At 39.3% G+C, this 18837-nt stretch overlaps 1 protein-coding gene across 3 annotated transcripts; it reads left to right on the forward strand.

Moving 5' to 3' along the window:
• Positions 1–1342: 1342 nt before the first annotated feature.
• Positions 1343–17725, forward strand: si:dkey-71h2.2 (low density lipoprotein receptor adapter protein 1). 3 transcript variants are annotated; one of them, XM_058057798.1, is made up of 11 exons: positions 1343–1646; positions 10507–10649; positions 11550–11662; positions 13893–14007; positions 14592–14664; positions 14751–14843; positions 14952–15079; positions 16239–16273; positions 16730–16758; positions 17037–17107; positions 17324–17724. In XM_058057798.1, the coding sequence occupies exons 1-10, from the start codon at positions 1562–1564 to the stop codon at positions 17072–17074; spliced, it is 852 nt and encodes a 283-aa protein (XP_057913781.1). In that variant the 5' UTR covers positions 1343–1561; the 3' UTR covers positions 17075–17107; positions 17324–17724. The 3 variants fall into 3 exon arrangements, with proteins under 3 accessions (XP_057913781.1, XP_057913782.1, XP_057913780.1); XM_058057799.1 differs by having other exon boundaries at positions 16733–16758; positions 17037–17725; XM_058057797.1 differs by having other exon boundaries at positions 17037–17724.
• The last annotated feature ends 1112 nt before the right edge of the window (positions 17726–18837 follow it).

Genomic DNA, 18837 nt, shown 5'->3' on the forward strand with positions numbered 1-18837 from the left:
TCGCATGGTGGACAAAAGTACTGTGACACAAGGACAGAGAATGTCTTGCTTGATTGAAAACTTCAAATTAAAGCGCTGTGGCAACGACAACATAATGATTTTTAAATAATTTTAAAGACTGGGGAAAAGTAGTCATTTTAGTAGCATGAACTTGAAATATTAAAGTTTGGAAAAGTTGGAATATTGTGAGAAAAAAATTAGGTTTTAAATTTTGCAAGAATTAAAAAAAAAAGTTGCAATTTTACAAGAATAAAGTCGTAATATTATGAGGAAAAATTATTCAATTTTAGCCATGCAAGACATGGATTCTGAGAGGCCAGATTTGAAGTGTCCCGATACTTTTGTCCATAAAATGTGCCCATATGATAATAAAGTATCATTTGTGTGATACACCTACCAGGCATTGTATCCGTAGCTCACTTTCATCGGACAACAACAAAAACAAAGAAGCATCACTGCTGTGATCTCCCTCATGGCTGCACGATGACGATGATGTTCTCACCAACTGTACACTCTGTGCTCACACTCTCATAGTAGGATGTGTAGTCTATATGACAACATGGATTAAGACCTTCTGCAATGATCACAGAGCAGCACAACTACAGCAGCAGCAGCAGCATCAGCAGCAGCATGCCACCTCAGGCCAAAAGGAACATCCACCACTGTTTAATGAGCATAAACATGGACTGACTGTTCAGGCACTGCTTTGCTTTATGGGTGTCGAGGGCTGACGTTAATAACCTGTGATGGGTTCAATAAATATCACACTTATGTTGGACATAAATACAGTGTTCATATTCTTATTAGTTATTCTAGTTAAAAATAAATGTAAACTTTTTATTAAAAAACTTTTTTTAAATTAGAAAAATTAGTGTTAGTGTGGTATTCTTGTGAATATGGCAAAAATTTTATATATATTTCTTTACATTTGAATTTAGCTAGATTTTTAATAGGAACTAAATTAAGTAAAGGACGTTCACAAGTGCAGTAAAGTAGTATAACGAGCCTACAATGACTTACTGCAAACTGTAGAGGGCGCCAAAATACAGACTACCCAAAACGACTCAATTATGTAGGTTTTTTTCAGTCCATAGCTACAAAAAATACATGCATAAAAATATGTACTCTATGCATAAAAATACTCATCTATATATTTTTTTATTTTTTTAAATAAAGAAATACAATACACATATATATAATTATAATTAATTTAGAAACCAGAAATAATTTGGAAACAACATTCAAGAGATACTTTTGTTGTTTTTTTCCCTCCGTTAAATATGGTTGTTTGGAGGGCGTTCCCCTGTCAACCTTGGAGGGACACGCCCTTAACTTTGAAAGGCACGCTGATTGCATTGAGTCGCTGTGTTCGGCTACAGTTCTTCTTAGCCGCTGGTTCGAATAGCCACGACCACCACCAAGACCACCAGCAGGGGCGGGGCAATATAGAGTGGTGAAGGCGGGCACTCTCGCTCTCTTGTGCCGCCAGTCTCGCTCCGCATAGCGGATCCATCCACCTGCTTGGCTGCGGGTTGGCCGGAAGGCACTGACTCCCCTCGGCATGGACGCGCTGAAAAACGCCGGGAGGGCTATTATCAAGAGCCCAGGAGTCCCGCGGCACACATGGGGAACTTCGAAACACGAAAGTAAGTGTGACGAATCTGCTATCTTGAGGCCAAAGATTACTTTTCTTCTTATTATTATACCATTGTATGTTAGTTTGAAGCTCATTGGAGCTTTTTACCTACCAAATATACTACATATTTTACAATGTCAAGTCTTAAAATGTAAACATTTACTGTCTGTTTCTCATGTTTATGCATATTTTCCAATCCAATCGTCCCTCGCTATATCGCTGTTTTCCAGAAATTAATAAATGATCTGTTTCGTCGTACATAAAATACAAGTGATATGTAGTATTCTGGTCACAAGGCGGCGATATTCATAGAAAACGGTAAGACTTTAAATTACACTACCTTAAAACTGCATTAAGTCATAAAGTCAGCCGTGTCCATAAGTTTTTGACTCCTTAAGTTTGGAAGAAATAAATTCGAGGCTAACTGGTTAGCCTGTTAGCTCGCTAGCTAACAGCCGTCACGGGGCCCTGCAGCAATGTTGTAAATAATGAATAATAGGAGTGTAAAGATGACTATAAGTGAGTTGTTTCTTTACTACAAGGCTCTAATGATAAAAAGTCGTATTTAGAAAGTCATAAACAGGTGTTCTATGCTCTAACTACGAAAGAGATGCTAGGCAAATTGCGAAGGTGTTTAGACAGTCATGGATGTCACGAGACTACCGACTCACGAGACGAGACTTTAATATTATTTTTAAGAGACGTACATTGATAAACATGACTGGACAAACTAACTTTCACATTATTGCTGATGCTTTGTCAACGTCTTCTGAGATCAAATAACCACTAATGTTATGATAATATAGAATACTGCAATGCAATGCTGTCGTCCCTTGTTTACTGCGGTTAATTCATTCCAGACAAAACCGCAGTAAGTGAACCTCCACCTGTTAGTGACTTTCTAAATATTTTTTACCATTATTAGTGCCATGTAGATACAAAATAACACCCCTATAGTCACCATTACACTCAGATTATTCTTTGTTTATGCCACATTGCTAATGCGCAGGCTATGGGATCACGGCTGCATAGCATGCTAGCACACTAACTTGTAAAAGGGTTTCCATTTTAATTCAAATTTTAACCAGTGCTTAGTTTATCAAAGAAGTAGTAATGCAACAATTTCAACAGAAACGTCTTCCAGGAAATACTTTTCAAGTGAATTGTTTGGGGATTTTGTGTGAGTAAATTTTGATGGACAGGATTTGTTATTTCCCTCCGTTGTTACCACGGCGACGTCTTGACGATGACAAGTGCTGACAAACATGATGTTATCTGTGGAATATTCACTGTGCCCGTTGTGCCACAGTAGCTTTTTGTGCTCTCAACATTTGGAGAATACAAATAAATAAATAACATCAGAATGCAGCAGGTGATGGACAGATACATGGACACAAATTGAGCTGCTGTCTGCAGGCTCCACCGTAGCCAATTAGGAGAGGGAGGTACCATGCATGCTCCCAGCATGTTGCGATGTGTGGAAGCTGGCATTGCATATGTGTTCTCTGCTAGCATTGTGAGTAGAATAATATTATAAAGCAGTAGAATAATATTCTACACTGGCCGATTGGTGTCTGTAACGTTAAATTGGTGGGACAATAGCCACCATGAAGTACTCAAAGGAGGTATGTCATATCATCCAACTACAAAAGTAACCCTCTGCTGTAGCTTTTGTGTCAATTCTTACTAACAAAGCCAATAAAATGTAACCATTGTATCTCAGACCACACATAATAGCGGCATCGTCACACAAAAGCGACATCCGGGCCCCCAATTATGCTCATTCTCTCGCAACGGCAGCGTCATCATTCCCACTCCTCCTTTGACACATGTCGTTATTTATGCTCGCAGCTTTTCTCGCTATACCGCCGTCTCCTTGACTAACGAGCCACCGGGAGATAATTGTTCCTCCGAGGGATGGGGGGGGGGGGGGGGGGGGGGGGGTTCCAACTGACACCTCCTGTCGCTTTTAATAAGCTGTTGGAACTCCGTCAAAAATCTTCCGAAAACAGCTGACTGTGGTCGCATGCTTCCGTGGCTGAAGAGATGCAGCAGTCACGTCAACGACCTTGACGCCAAGGGCAAGTGTGCCACTTGTTCCCTTAATTCAGCGTGATGTGATTCAAAGGGACGGCCCGTGCTGTGTCCTTTCCCCTCCTGCTGGCGGCTTTGACCTCAGCTGAAGTGCACTGAATGTCACGTCACTGCTTGGCAGAAGACTGCCTCGGAGGCTCAACTTAATAGGAAGTAAAGACGTTCTCACTATGGGAGGAACAATACATGTATTCCTAATCTCGACTTTCTGAGGCCTTTAGGGTTTCCACACAGTACGTATTAAGTGATGGACAGCAAGTGTGTGGTGGATTTTACCTTATTTCTACTCTTCAGTAAGGAACATTGGCTTTGGTTGGCCGTTTGATTTTACCATCTCCAGTGTGCGACTGAGGAGTGAATGAACTGTGGAAAAAAGACGCTATATAAAATGATCCATTATAATAAGGGGTGTCTGATAATTATCCCGATAGTCCCGATAAATAATAATAATCGGTCGATATCGGCATGAGAATTTTTTCCCGATCATGAAAACCAATGTCTAAAAACATACAACAACATACAACACATATATGTTCATTTCACCACAGGAGATATGTTATGTTACACATATAGATATCAGTATTGGAAATTGAGAGTTGGACAATATCGTTTCAGAAAAAAAAGCCAATATCGGACAGCCCTAATTATTATCATTCAGTTATTCACATAATATTTGGACTTTATTCCCATAAACCTTTGTTTTGTTTTACAACTTCTAAAAAATTCTAAAAACCCACCTGTTTAAATCCGTTTTTAATGTCTAACTTTTTATACCTGACTGCTGTGCCCCACTTTTAGCCTTGTTTTTAGCTCTGAATGAATGTATGGATGTTATATTTTAATTCATGTTTTACTCTGTTTTTTACTCAACTCTATTTTATTTTATTGTATTATTATTATTATTATTATTATTATAGATTCTCTTAATTTTAAAATTGTATTGTAAAAATTCATTCATTCATTTTCTACCGCTTTTCCTCATGAGAGTCGCGGGGGTGCTGGAGCCTATCCCAGCTGTCCTCGGGCAAGAGGCGGGGTACACCCTGGACTGGTGGCCAGCCAATCACAGGGCACATATAGACAAACAACCATTCACACTCACATTCATACCTATGGACAATTTGGAGTCGCCAATTAACCAAGCTTGTTTTTGGAATGTGAGGAAGACGGAGTACCCGGAGAAAACCCACGCATGCACGGGGAGAACATGCAAACTCCACACAGAGATGCCCAAGGGTGGAATCAAACTCCAGTCTCCTAGCTGTGAGGTCTGCGCGCTAACCACACGACCGCCGTGCAGCCTGTAAAAATTTATATTCAATTATATATTTTAGAATGTGCCATGGGCCCATAAAACAACAGAAACGGGCTGCAAATGGCCTCCAGGCCGCACTTTGAACACCCCGAGTGCGGTGCTTAAAAGAACAACACGCTTCAAGTAATAGACTAAGAAATAATCGCTAGCTGCGTTCGTAGACATATTTCATGGTAAATCCAGGAATTCTTGTGAAAGCTATGATAATGGGCTCCTGTGACTGATGATTTATGACATTTAGTAGACATTTGCCATCTAGGTGTGATTAAAAAACACACTTACACAAACACCATTTAGATCGTTACATGGACTAGCATGGCCTGATACGTGCCCTGTAATAAATCATCATGAATCAAACAGCCTCCTAATGATATTTTCATAGCAGTGATGTGATTTTCTCTCCTGTACATTATTTTCCTCCCTCTTGCACTTGCAGTCATATTGATTTTTAAGTCTGGGCCTTGTGCTATTTAAAGCTGCTCCACCTCCATGTTGACTTTCAAGGTAAACTTCATAAACGTGCCCAATTTAAGCCCAAACTGTGACAAGAGGACGCGTCCCTAACGGCGTAAAAGATGTTCTTTCACATGTTTTTGGAGGGTTCTTTAGCACCATCAAAGGCCTGAGGTGAAGTGAATTATGCAACAGTGGCGATACGCAGAGAGCCAGCCTATCTTTGGAGAGTGCGGAGTACGTGTCAGCGCTCCTCAAACTCAACATGGAGAGGTAAATCCCGTCTCTGTGTTCTGTTCCCGACCCGAGTCGCTCCTATAAATAACTTGGTGGATGAATAATGAGGAAAGTAGTGCTGCGTGGAACACATGATGTTCATACTTACAGTTGAAATTGAAGTTACATTTGTCTTTTTAGCTGGAAATGATGGAATAACGTAGCAAAAGACTGTTAGAAGTTGTGATATTTGGCATTTTGGACAATTCACAGTCTTTTTCAACCAACTGGTTAGCCTGCAGGACCCGCCATCACTCCTTAATGACAAGCCAACACACAAATTGACAACATCTGCTCAAATGTTTCAATAAATCTATAAAATGCAGTTAAACAAATGCATTAGCTCAATGCTAATAGAAACTAAAAATCTCACATACGCCCTCGCGGTTAGCTTTAGCGATTTTACATGGTGATTGTGAACACAACAGACAGGACCTGCATATTGGGAAAAAAAATTAAATAAAAATAACCTGTGACTTTCTGCAGTTGAGTAGATAAACACAGATTAGCAAAATATCAGCCTGTAGTGGAAAGTAACCACTTGAGGACATATTGGATCTATAAAGTAGTACTTAAAGCACTCAACTGTGTGGCCCTTTAATTGTAAGCGAAGGTGTCTGTCACTCACTTGGAAGGCTTGTAATTGCTCCACTGCATTAGAGGTGTGGGTGGGGGGTGCGGGGTTCCTGTGGGAATATCCCCCCCTCCCTGTTCTTCCCTACACAATCTATTAAAGAGCCACAATCTAAAGCTCAGTGCCTGCTCTCGCGTTCCTGTGATCAAGCAGGGCTTTTTAAGTCAGTGAAGGAAAACAAGATGTTTAATATCAGCGTCTTATTTCATGCTTTCCTCTTCTGAAGGCTGATATCGCTAGTTTTTGCTGGACTCTGGAGACAAAGATGCATCGGCATTAACGCGTGTTTGAATTGCTAATGATAAGAAGTGATACAGAGTGATAAAACCTGATCCGTTTAATAAAAAGAGCTTCAGGGTAATACCACTTTCACACTTCCATTGTCCATTGAAGTGTAATAAAAAAAGACTGCATTGTACCCTCTTTCTTTTAGTCATTTCCCTTTTACTGGAGCTTAAAAACAAGTCTCAAACCCTTGTGTTTTCTCTGTTGTGTTCCTTTACATTGCCATCTCGTGGCCTGTCATGCATGTTTCAGCGTTACCTGTTGTTTTTGCAGCTTGTTTTGATGATACGTTTCCAGCAGTTCTACTTTGGTTACTGTCAAACCATATTTAACTACGACTTAATGCAGTAAATCCTTGTTTATCGCAATTAATGGGGACCAGACACCACTGTGATAAGTACATGATCTTCTTAATACATTTTTTAACATTATTAGAGCCCTCTAGACATGACATAACACCCCCATAGTCACCTTTCCACTCATATTACCCATTATAGTAGACATAATAAGAGTAAATAAGACATTTAAAATATAAATAAGTGATTTTACCTTTACATTTTCTAAAGCAACCCATCTAGATCAACATTTTTTACTGTTTATAAAACATTATTTTCTCCCTTTTTCCTTCATAATAGTATGACTTTATTCTGATAATATTAATACTAATATAATATTTATACTTTGTACCAACCTGATTCCCCCCAAATTGCAACTTTATTTTTTGTCTTGTTGCTCATTTTACAACTTGTTTTCCCTTTTCAATATTCTAACTTTATGCTATTTCTTCCTCTTAATATAATGACATTACTTTCTTACTGTTTATGTAAATTTTTCTTAACATTTATTATTTTCCCCATTTTTGCTTGGCATGGGTTACAGCCACAACAGTAATTTACAGTAATTTTACAGTACAGCAGTAATTTATTCATTAATATATTTTTGACAAAGCGTGATCGAGTGAAGCTGTAAAATTGCAAGCGTGAAGTGGTGAAGAATTACTGTCATTGGTTTGAGAATGAGTGCTATAATAAATCTGCCTAATAAAGCCTACATAGCCTCTATTAAGTTGAATTTGCTTTGGGCATCCACATTTAACTATGTTTTTTTTGTCTGTACCGTCACCAAACAGCCCTGTAGGTTTGTTTTATTTGCCTAAAACAACACAGTGTAAATATTATGTCGTATAAACAATCCGTGTTTGCTGACTACTCCTGGTTTTCGCAGTGGCTCAAGAGCTTGCATATTATTAGCATCACACAGGCGTCATTTGCACTGGCACTGTAAACACTGATTAGAATGTTTTTCCCTGCGTGGATGAAAGTCCCAATATGGGGGGGTTGCAACCTTCTTTAAGGTGTTTATTATTTACCTGGCGAGGACGGAGGCTTGAGAGCTGATGCTAATTTATTTTAAAGCCGCTGTGATGTTGTGCCAAAGTATTCTCAGGAATGCTGTTTGTCGGCACCACCCTCCTCCCTCCTCCCCCTTCCCCTCATCTGGGTTGTTAGGGATGCAGGGTGTGGTTGCCGTGGCAACACATGGCGTTTGAGTTCCCCTCCCCTCTTTTGTTATTGTTGTCAATATTTGAGCAGCAGCTGCTACGCTAGCTCTCAGAGGCACTTAATAATGCTCCCAGACTGCTTTAATAAAATAAAGGTTCTTAAATTGGTGCGGCAGGTGAGGGGAGGTACTTTGCTTTTTCCTCATTTGCCCTTAGGGCAGCACCAGAGAGCCACACGCACATTTTCCCCAAATATGCGGCCTATTTTCCCTGTCAAAGTGGTGTCCCAGATTCTAACTGAATCAGCAATGCAAACAGAATATATCATCATCCATACAGAGACAAGCCAAACACGTGACTTCTACATGACATGACATGCATGACAGGATCATACCATTTTTCACTGTGGACTTGACTCGGGACTCAAAAAAAGAGAGAAGCCAAAAGCAAACACTGGTGCGCTATGTTTGTGTTTATCTCTCCATTTGTTAGCTAGTAGTTTACTTCCTGGTTCATGGAGGGACTGTACCATTGTGGGATAAGGGGAACACCAACTGAAATGACAAAAAAAGAAGAGAATGAATTCCTCCAAAGAATATGGACAAATCATGAAAAGTTGTTTTGTCACTTTTTTAGCTAGCAAGTTACTTCCTGGTGAGAAGGGACTGTACTACGTCTTTGCCATTTGCCATTATTTCATTGTTTCTGATATGCTAGAATTGTTTAATTGTGTGACAAATGGCAAAAAAAAGGAAAATAAATCTTTTGTAACGAACCTGAAAACATAATAGAAAGTTGTTTTTGAGTATGATTGTCACCCGTGCAGCTAGCAAGCTACTTCCTGGTTCATGGTATGATATATGATGGGACTGTACCACATCTTTGCAATTTGCCATTATTTCATTGTTTCTGATATGATAGAATAGTTTCATTGTATGTCAAATGGCAAAACGAGAAAAATAAATCCTTCTAACGAACCTGAAAACATAATAGAAGGTTGTTTTTATGCATGATTATTTCACTTTTTTTTTAGCTAGCAAGCGACTTCTTGGTTAATGGGGGTATGATGGGACTGTACCACTTTTTTGCCATCGTTGATTTATTTGTTATATGATGGAACAGTTTTTTGTGTGTCAAATGGCAAAAAGAGAAACTAAATCCTTCTGACATAATAAATCATGGAAAATCATTTTCTTGTATGTTTATGTCACCTTTTTAGCTATACCGTACTATTTTTCCAGATCTGTGGCTTCTTCTTCATCACATGTGCCCGAAACAGGAGTTGAGAACATTCAGACAGAGCATGAATTGTGCTCGGTGGTTGTTTGACAGGACTTTCAAGCTGATGCACTTGACAGGCAGGATGACATTTGGTAGCATCAAACGGTGCTGGTGGATGATGTGATTGAAGAGGAGTTAATAATTCAGAGTTATCGGAGGAGGTGCAAAGCAAGTGCTGGTGCTTTCTCACAGCTGGTGACAGATGGTCCAGCCGTGTGTGGACAGATCAGTGTCAGTGCATGCCGCTAGAGATTGGAGCCTCATTATTATACTGTATGTGTGTCTGTTTGTCTTATAATCTCCTAATCTGCAGTATAAACACTAAGCATTGCGTTGTTTACTAAATTACAAGACATCTGGAGGTGATTTTGGTTGTAATGCCGTATAGTGATGTGCAAAATTGCATCCTTTCTCTTGTTCCGTCCAGGTGAGACTACTAGATGCTATTTTAGGCTCTCTGCATGTGCCAGCCTCCAGTCATCAACTCGAGGACAATATGCCTCTTTCTGGGAATTAACCATCAATAAATTAATAAGTCAATATTTGAATTGAATAAATAATGAGTGTTTTGTAAAAACATAAATAAATAAATAAAATAGATGGCTAATTAATAAATGATTGCAGTTTCTTGCTTGAATACAACCTATTATTAGTCATTTAAAAAAATTGCATTTACTCAAAAAACGATAAACTGCTAATGTGTGATTCTGTCATCTTATTTTGTGGTATTGTGTCTACTATATTGGGTAATAGGAGTGTAAATGCAACTATGTGGGTGTTATTTCATGTCTGGATGTCTCTAATAATGTTAAAAACTGTATTTAGATTATCATACGTAATCTAGTTTTCTGTGCTTAAATTAAGGAAATATAATCCTACTTCATGGAAATTCACTTATCACGTCTGGGTCTGGATCCAATCAACCGTGATAAACCAGGGATTGCTGTATTATTATTATTATTATTGTAATCGTTATCATTATTGTTATTATTATTATTCCAAAGTGATTTCTGTTGTGTTTTCCCAAACAGAGCTTCCTGAGAACTGGACCGACACCAAGGAGACTCTTCTGGAAGGAATGGCGTTCAACCTCAAGTACCTAGGAATGACGCTGGTGGTCCAGCCCAAAGGGGAGGACATGGCGTCCGCCGCTATCCGCAGGATCGTTACCATGGTGAGATATTTGGAACAACTTCCTTTAAACTGGACTATATACACAGTGAGACGTGCAATTCAGCACTTCCTTTCCGATTGATTGTCGATCATGTTCTTTCTGTTGTTCATCTTTTAATCTCACAGAGGCCTTTCTCATCATGAACTCCCTCCCCCAGCCCACCCACTACGTCTCAGTTAGGGAGTCAAACTCCTGTCCGGATTAAGATTGAATTGATTTACACCGTCTGTTCCCTTGGAAACCAATGGACAATGGGAATGCGCTTCTTGTATTTGCTACATGTGCTATTACTGCAGGGCTGAAGCGCTTGTCTTTTCCTTGCTGGGAATGTGCTTGTTAGCACTTCCTACTTATTGGAACGATGCAGTTTTCAGTGCAATTGGAATCTATGGAGGCTCCCACCCGCCGAGCGTCACACGTTTCCTATCCTTGGGAAGACCTTCAAGCCTGCTTGGCCTTTAATTCACCTTTAAATGTCGTTAAATTCCAGTGCAAATGAAACACGGGCGCCTGTGCTGTCTTCCGTCTTGAAACACTCCATGTCCTGCGGGTGACAAAGAAACAAAGTGCTGGCGTTGGCGAGCTAATGGCGCTGTAAGCAGGTCAACAGGCGCCCTCCCAGACTGCTAGCTCAGCATTACGGCCAACTCAAACCCCCAGATGGAGCACCCGCGGGGGGGTGGGTCGTCAGCGCCTGCCTGCCAGCCCACATTCGAGTACACATTCTGGGCAGGAAATAGCAGCATTTCTACCATCTCTTTTTCTCGCCTGTCATTGCGTATAAATTTCACACATATCTCACTTAGCTGCTTAGTTTTTTTTCCCCATTTGGATTTGTAACTCCAATCCTAATCTTATCTGCATGTTTCTTTTCATATTTTTTTCTTTTTAAATCCTCAGGCCAGAGCGGGCACTAAGAAGTTCCGCAAAGTAACGCTGACGGTCTCCCCCAAAGGCATCGTCATCACCGATACGGACACTGCAGCTCTCATAGAGAATGTCTCCATCTACAGGTGATTGTTGTAATGCAGTTCTCTGACTTAATGAGGGGCTGGAGGTCAAATTGAAAGTCAAAGTATCATTTCCCAAAAGTGATAATGATAATCGTCTGTTTCAGGGTCATCATACATACACTGAAACCTTTTATTAACTGTACAGGCCGTGGTGTACATCACATATTAACTGTCTTCAAGTGTAAAAAGAAGTTAACCACTGCAAAACACAAAATGAATGAAGATTTTGTTTAACAAATCACGTCATGTTGAGGATGTGCTCACGTTTTAACATTGTCCTGCAAGCCGCTGTCAGACCTGACATTTAACGATCAAAGATTCCCCACTCGCTTTGTAAACTTCAGTGTATTTTTAAAAAACCTTTTTGTTACATGAAGCTGCTTAAAAATAGAGGAAACTCGCAGTAATGAAAAGTTATTGATTAGAGTACAGTGTGTGTATGTTTAAAAGGAGGAAATGTGTGTGCTCCTCTGATCCACCTTATCAGCCATAACAGACCTCAGGCCAGGGGATTCAGCTTGCTGTTTGATCCCCTCCTCGAGGTCCCCCCCCCCACCCACCTAATCTTTCCCCCACAATCTCTTCTTAAAAATATCATTTTCTCCTTATATGAGCACATAGGATCGGGGTGAGTGATCACATGACTCCACGCAGTCTAATTGGCCACTTTGTCCTCTGCATCGCTGATTTATACTCACTGGAGAAATTGGAGGTTCTGAGACCCCCTTTATGTGAGACCAGAATACCATTATGAAATGTCTTTCAGAGGCCTAGAAGTGCTTTATTAAAGCGATACACGTGCGTTTAAGTTACCTGGAATTGTGGAGCGTATCTTCACACACAGAGAGAGCCTTCTTTGAAGCTGAGGCTTTGTATTGATATTCCTCCACTGCGATGACAGCGCGCTGATCAAACGTGAGTGCAAGCTGACAGCTCGCGGTCAATTGTTTATTTATTTATTATTTTTTTTTACACATTTTCTCAATAATAGGAGCTCCTTCTGTGCTATGGTCGGGATCCAAATGCTCTAAATTCCTAAATAGCAGCGGACGCTTAATGGTATTCACTCTAGTGAATAATATATCATTCCCACATGGCTCATCATTTTTAATATACAGGCATCTATTCCGATCTTTAAAAAAAAAATAGGGCATCTGTTTGGACTTTCTCCTTGCAATTAAGGCCTTAACGTTCTAAGTTATGGTGCTTGGGTATCCTGGGCATTGCTAGTATGTGGGTCATGCATCATCAATGCTGCAAACAAGCGAAGAATACCGCTTATTGCATGCTTGTTATTGCTCCACCGTTCCACACTTGGTGCCCTTGCTTTGAAGTGAGAGGCTGCTGCACACTTGACACACTTAACATCATCATTCATAACTATACGCTGCTTTCAAATGTCAGAGGACCAGGCTGTGACAGTTATCAAGTGTAGCACGTCTTTCTCCTTTTCCCGTTATGTGTCAGACACACTGGCCTCAAGACATTCCTAAATTGGGTGCACACACTTCGTGCTGTATCTAATTATAATTCTATAAATGCATCAAGGTCATGGGAACTCATTGCAAGTATTATTAGTGGCATGTACTTACTGTAGCATACAGAGGGGGGGCCTCCGATATTATGGTTAGCCAGGTGCTGATAGACCTCTTTCTAGTCTGATTTTCAAGCTATTTTATAATGACATCATCTGTTGAGGGTCAAGCTGTCGCCCGAAGACAGCTGGGGTAGAAAATGAATGAATGAATTACCATGTTATAATATAATAATAATATTATTTTAAAATTATATTATGGTATGTGGTATATTATGGGCGAGAGGCGGGGTACACGCTGGACTGGTCGCCAGCCAATCACAGGGCACATATAGACAAACAACCATTCACACTCACATTCATACCTATGGACAATTTGGAGTCGCCAATTAACCTAGCATGTTTTTGGAATGTGGGAAGAAACCGGAGTACCCGGAGAAAACCCACGCATGCACGGGGAGAACATGCAAACTCCACACAGAGATGGCCGAGGGTGGAATTGAACTCTGGTCTCCTAGCTGTGAGGCCTGCGCGCTAACCACTTGTCCGCTATTGTTATTATTATATTTTGTGTAATTATTTTTAATAAAACATCTATAATGAAAAATAACAGTAGATATAAACAATACCATTACATAATACTGATGAATTAAGTAAATAAAACTCTGACATTGTTGTATTGAATGTTTTTTCCAGAATCTCATACTGCACAGCAGATAAAAGTCAGGACAAAGTGTTTGCGTACATCTCTCAGAGTCAGTTCAACGAAACCCTGGAGTGTCACGCGTTCCTCTGCCATAAGAAAAAGATTGTAAGTAACCCCCAACTCACTTTTAAAAAATCCTCTTTATGACTTTATTGATCTTGACGTATTAAGAAACATGCTTGTAGGCATTATCATATCACAAAGTGATCATCATATCATTGTACCGACCTAGGATTGGTAAAAATTGGGGTTTGGCGACACCTTGTGGTAGCCTCCATTTGACCTTAAACAACCACAGCAGGAAGTGGATACACCTGCAAAGACGAGTGAAATTGAATTCAACAAATATTTTTTGGGAAAAAAATCTGAATACATAAAAAAATTTAAATCACAATAGATAATATGGGAAGTAAAATGTATTTACTGTGTATGTAATTTATAATTTGTGATTGCTTCTATATAATAATAATTAATAATAATAATTAATAATAATAATAATTAATAATAATAAATAAATAATAATAAATAAACAATAATAAATAATATAATATAATAAATAATTGATTTTTTTTAAATCATGATTTCATCAAGAAAAGAATACTGATTTTGCAAGCATAAAGTCATAATATTGCTAGAAAAAAATCATAAATAAATTTCTAATTAATGGCATCACTGTGTTGGGATTCCAGGCTCAGGCTGTGACATTAACAGTCGCACAGGCCTTTAAAGTAGCTCTGGATCTTTGGGAGATGTCTCAGGAAGGTGAGTGACACGCCTCCTACATCTACTACCAGTACTCCTCTACTTTCATCGCTGTTTGATTTGATCTTCTTTCTTGGTTTTGACAGACAAAAACAAGAAGGCAAGAAGCACATGTTGTTCCTGCACAAGCACCAATAACGGACAGTGTGAGACCACAAACAGTCAGTGTGTCACAGCAGGTAAACGTCATCATTGTCCCAATACTCCATCCTTACCACCAGAGGGAGCTATTGTTTCCTGCATGAATTTTTCCCTGTATTTTTATTCACATCTTCCTGTTTCCTCAGACCCAAAGGCGTGCTCGTCAGTGGGGACGGACGAGAAGCTTCATCGCCCATTTCTGTCCACCTCCATCAGCTCCCCCTCGCCTCGTAGCAATCCAGCGAGAAGGCGACCAATCAAACATGACTCCTGGGTAGGTCAAGCTGATTACTTTAACTTGCATGCAAACTGCTGGTTGACACAGAATCAGTGTTGCAACAATTTAACATGCTTTTGAGTGACAAGTTGTGTCCAAACATTTTGACTGGTACTGACTATTACAGTAATGAAGTCAATTATTAATGAATGTCTATTATACTGGGTAATATGATCCAATACATTGATGAGACAATAGCCACCATCCAGAAAAAAGACAAGGAATTGCTAAGGTTTGATTTTGTTGTCTTATATGTATTATTTTCTTGAGTTATAGCTACTTTATTGGGTAATACAAATATAAAGGGGACTGTAGGGATGTTATTTCATGTATAGAGGGTATAATGTTTAAAAAAAAAACATAAATTAAATAAATCCAAAAATATGTATTCATATTAAATCCTAATTTGCGACTATTCACTTATCGTAGTCGTGTCTGGAACTTAACTGTGATAAACGAGGGATGAATCAATTTGTGTATGTTTTTTTAATTTTCTATTTTGAAAATATATAATATAATAATATCATTGTTTTTATTTAGTATTTATATATTACTTTTTTCCCATTTAAACTTTTTGTTTCTTTCTCAATTGTGTCTGTACAAAGCGAATGGGTGATGCTCAGTAGAGCGGTGCCAGTCATGAACGAGTCGTTTGAAAATTTTTATAAACTGACTCTCGGGTACTCTTCTCCTTTTTAAAGCGTTCACTGTTACTGCTAGCAAACTTAAAATAGGAATCCGGGTAACATGTCATTAATTGTGGAACTGTTAATACCATTGAGCTTGTTGCGTATGTGCGAGTTTCTGTGCGTTCGCTTTGTGAGTGACGGGTGATTGAGGAGGGATCACGTTTCCCATCCCTAAATGCTCAATGTAAACGAAGCATTGCAGGTGATGGCATTCGCCACTAGATGGCACTACAATCACAGGTTTCTCGCGTTTTTTTTTCATACTGAAATGACAGCAATTATTGATTATATTCAGATGCAAACCTTGTCAGATTGATTCATAATGATACAAAGTAGTCCTTTACAAAGTAATTAACCATGCAGTAATGTTTTTCATTGAGAGTTTGTGCGATTCAGAGGAGATGCATGCTGGGCCTTAATGAATGCATCTATCTATTGATTTGATATGCTGCTTTGTATCTCAACAGGATGTGGATGATGGAGTGGACGATACATTCTCAAGGTAACCTTCAAGCCTGATGTTATCCTGTTTATCTTATGAAAGACACTGAAATGACTGTTTTATTAACGACGCGATATAGAAAATCTCTCGTAGCTTTCTGTGATGTCCTCCAAAGCGTAGCAGCTTGTGTCTGCTCTACTGAGTTGGGATTACTGTTCTCTTTTGTTACTGTGACATTTTCATTTCCATGCACTCCAGGGGCGCTGGGTTCTGCTGCAACAAATGGGAAGGCACAGAAAACAACAAAAATATGCTTAAATCCACTTCAGCTTTTGTGTGGCAGACTTTGTTTCCATGCGCAGCCAGGAAATGACTCTTGTTGTGTTAAATGTATGTAACAGACGGCAACCATAACTGCTACGTGGCCCATTAGCAGTCACTGCCTTTCTGCTTATTTGATTATTAATATTATTAATGTGTCTTAAAGTGCTGCTTCTCTGCCTTTGTTTTGTGTAGTAGCATGGACGTCGAAGAATCATGCACTGGTAAGTTTATGCTGCATGTTGCACCTTTTCTTATTTCTTTCCACGATCCAGTTATTACTTCACGCTGGCAGTAATATTAGATTATACCAAGTAGTGTTATTAGTAGTAGTGTAGTAGTGTTATTATAATATTTTGCCCCAGTGTGTTGTGCAGTGGAGCTAATAAAGTGGCCTGCTAGTACATACAGGTCTGTATGACCATGTAGAAGCAATACATTCATGGACAAAAATGGGATTCATGTTCTTCATCCTCATCTGGGAGCTTCTCTGTCCCTCCAGACCCGACTTCAGACCCGTCCATTACAATGCACCTCTGAGGAGGTCCACATCGACGCTAACTGGAACCAACAGTAAGTGGCGTCACTCTGGATCAGTAGGGACACCGAATGAACTTTAACACCTCCAGGAACGTCCCACAGTCAAAATTTTTATTTTTTTGCTTCAAACACGACATTACAGGATTTGGACGTTCCACTTAGACCTGACTGAAGCACTTGTAACGAATCATGAATCATCTTTTCAAGCACAGACATGACGTGACGTGAACCACTTGTTACACTTCTTAGGCAGAAGCAATCACAAAGTTGGCTCTACACTCCTGTTGTTGTTTTTTTGCGTGGAAACTCTGCACTGCCTCGCCCTGCAGAAGAAGGATGTGAAGAGTCTGCACAGGAACAGGAAGTGAGTCTCACACCAGTAGTAAGCTGACCTTTGACAAGTGGCCGGTTCCGCCATGTTGTGTCCATCCGCATTCTCTTTCTGTTTCCAGTTTCACTTCTATTGAAACTATTGTGTAACATACCGCTGATGCATTTGAGTAAGTAACACTCCCACTCATGTGAGTCTACATGAACGCTTGTTTTCTACCTATGCAAACACAATGATTAGTTTGTGTAGTTTGTACTGGACTGTTTGCATTCTTACATATTTATGCACAATAAATGAGTTTGTACCACAAATCCACTGAATTGAGTCACCATTTTGTCAGCTTGGTGTATACTCCACATGGCAAAGGTAATTCAAGCAGTTCAAGTACAAAGACACTTTGTTTTTATTGCTTTTCTAAGGGAATAGGTGGGTTGAAAAAATAAAAACCAATTAGGGTTAAATTATTAATTGAATATGTTTAATAATTAATTAATCTATTTATTTTAAATCATGAAGTATATACTACAATATATTCAAGCTAATGTACAATTACAGAAAAACAGGACAGTGTCATAAAAATATTTGAAAATACCCAAAAAAGAAACCATTAAAAATATTGAAAGAAATTATTGATTATTAAGACCAAATATAGGAATAAAAACGCTATTCACATGCTACGTTTACAAAATGTATGGTTTTAGAGAAACTTTACCTCAAATCACCGAAGTATCGATATTTAGATTTGAGAATCGACTTTAGAGCATGAAGATAAGGTATCAAAAGAACCGATATTTCCGTATCGCACGTCACTAGGCAGCGGTAATGCCACAAAACATTGAGACATTTATTTACGTTTATGACGTCAGCCATGGCGTGACGTGGTAAGTTTTTGGCGCCTTAACTTTGGAAGCAATACATTTGAGGCTAGCTTGTTAGCTCGCTAGCTTGTTAGCTCGCTAGCTTGTTAGCTCGCTAGCTTGTTAGCTCGCTAGCTTGTTAGCTCGCTAGCTTGTTAGCTCGCTAGCTTGTTAGCTCGCTAACTAGCTGCGGTCCTGAGTCCCTGTGGCACAATGTGGTGTAAACAAAGAAGAATAAGAGTGAAACGGTGACAAAATGAGTGTTATTTCACGTTTACAGGGCTCTAATAATGTTAAAAGCCGTATTTTGAAATAAACAGGTTTGCTGTGCTCTATATGAATATCTGGTGGTTTGTGTTTGAATACAGTCTATCATTAGTCAAAAATATGTATATTTAAACACATGTTACATTTTTTTTGCCGAGGCTGCCTATATAGGCATTTCCAAGCATTAAAATGGGTAAATGAAGTAAAATCCAAACAAAGCAGTCATTGTGATCATATGTAGTATTCTACCCTGGACACTAGGTATCAGTAGTGAGACACACAAGCACCAGACTTGATTGAAGGAACAA

Source organism: Doryrhamphus excisus, chromosome 19 (assembly GCF_030265055.1).
Source record: "Doryrhamphus excisus isolate RoL2022-K1 chromosome 19, RoL_Dexc_1.0, whole genome shotgun sequence".
In the NCBI taxonomy this organism is placed as follows: Eukaryota; Metazoa; Chordata; class Actinopteri; order Syngnathiformes; family Syngnathidae; genus Doryrhamphus; species Doryrhamphus excisus.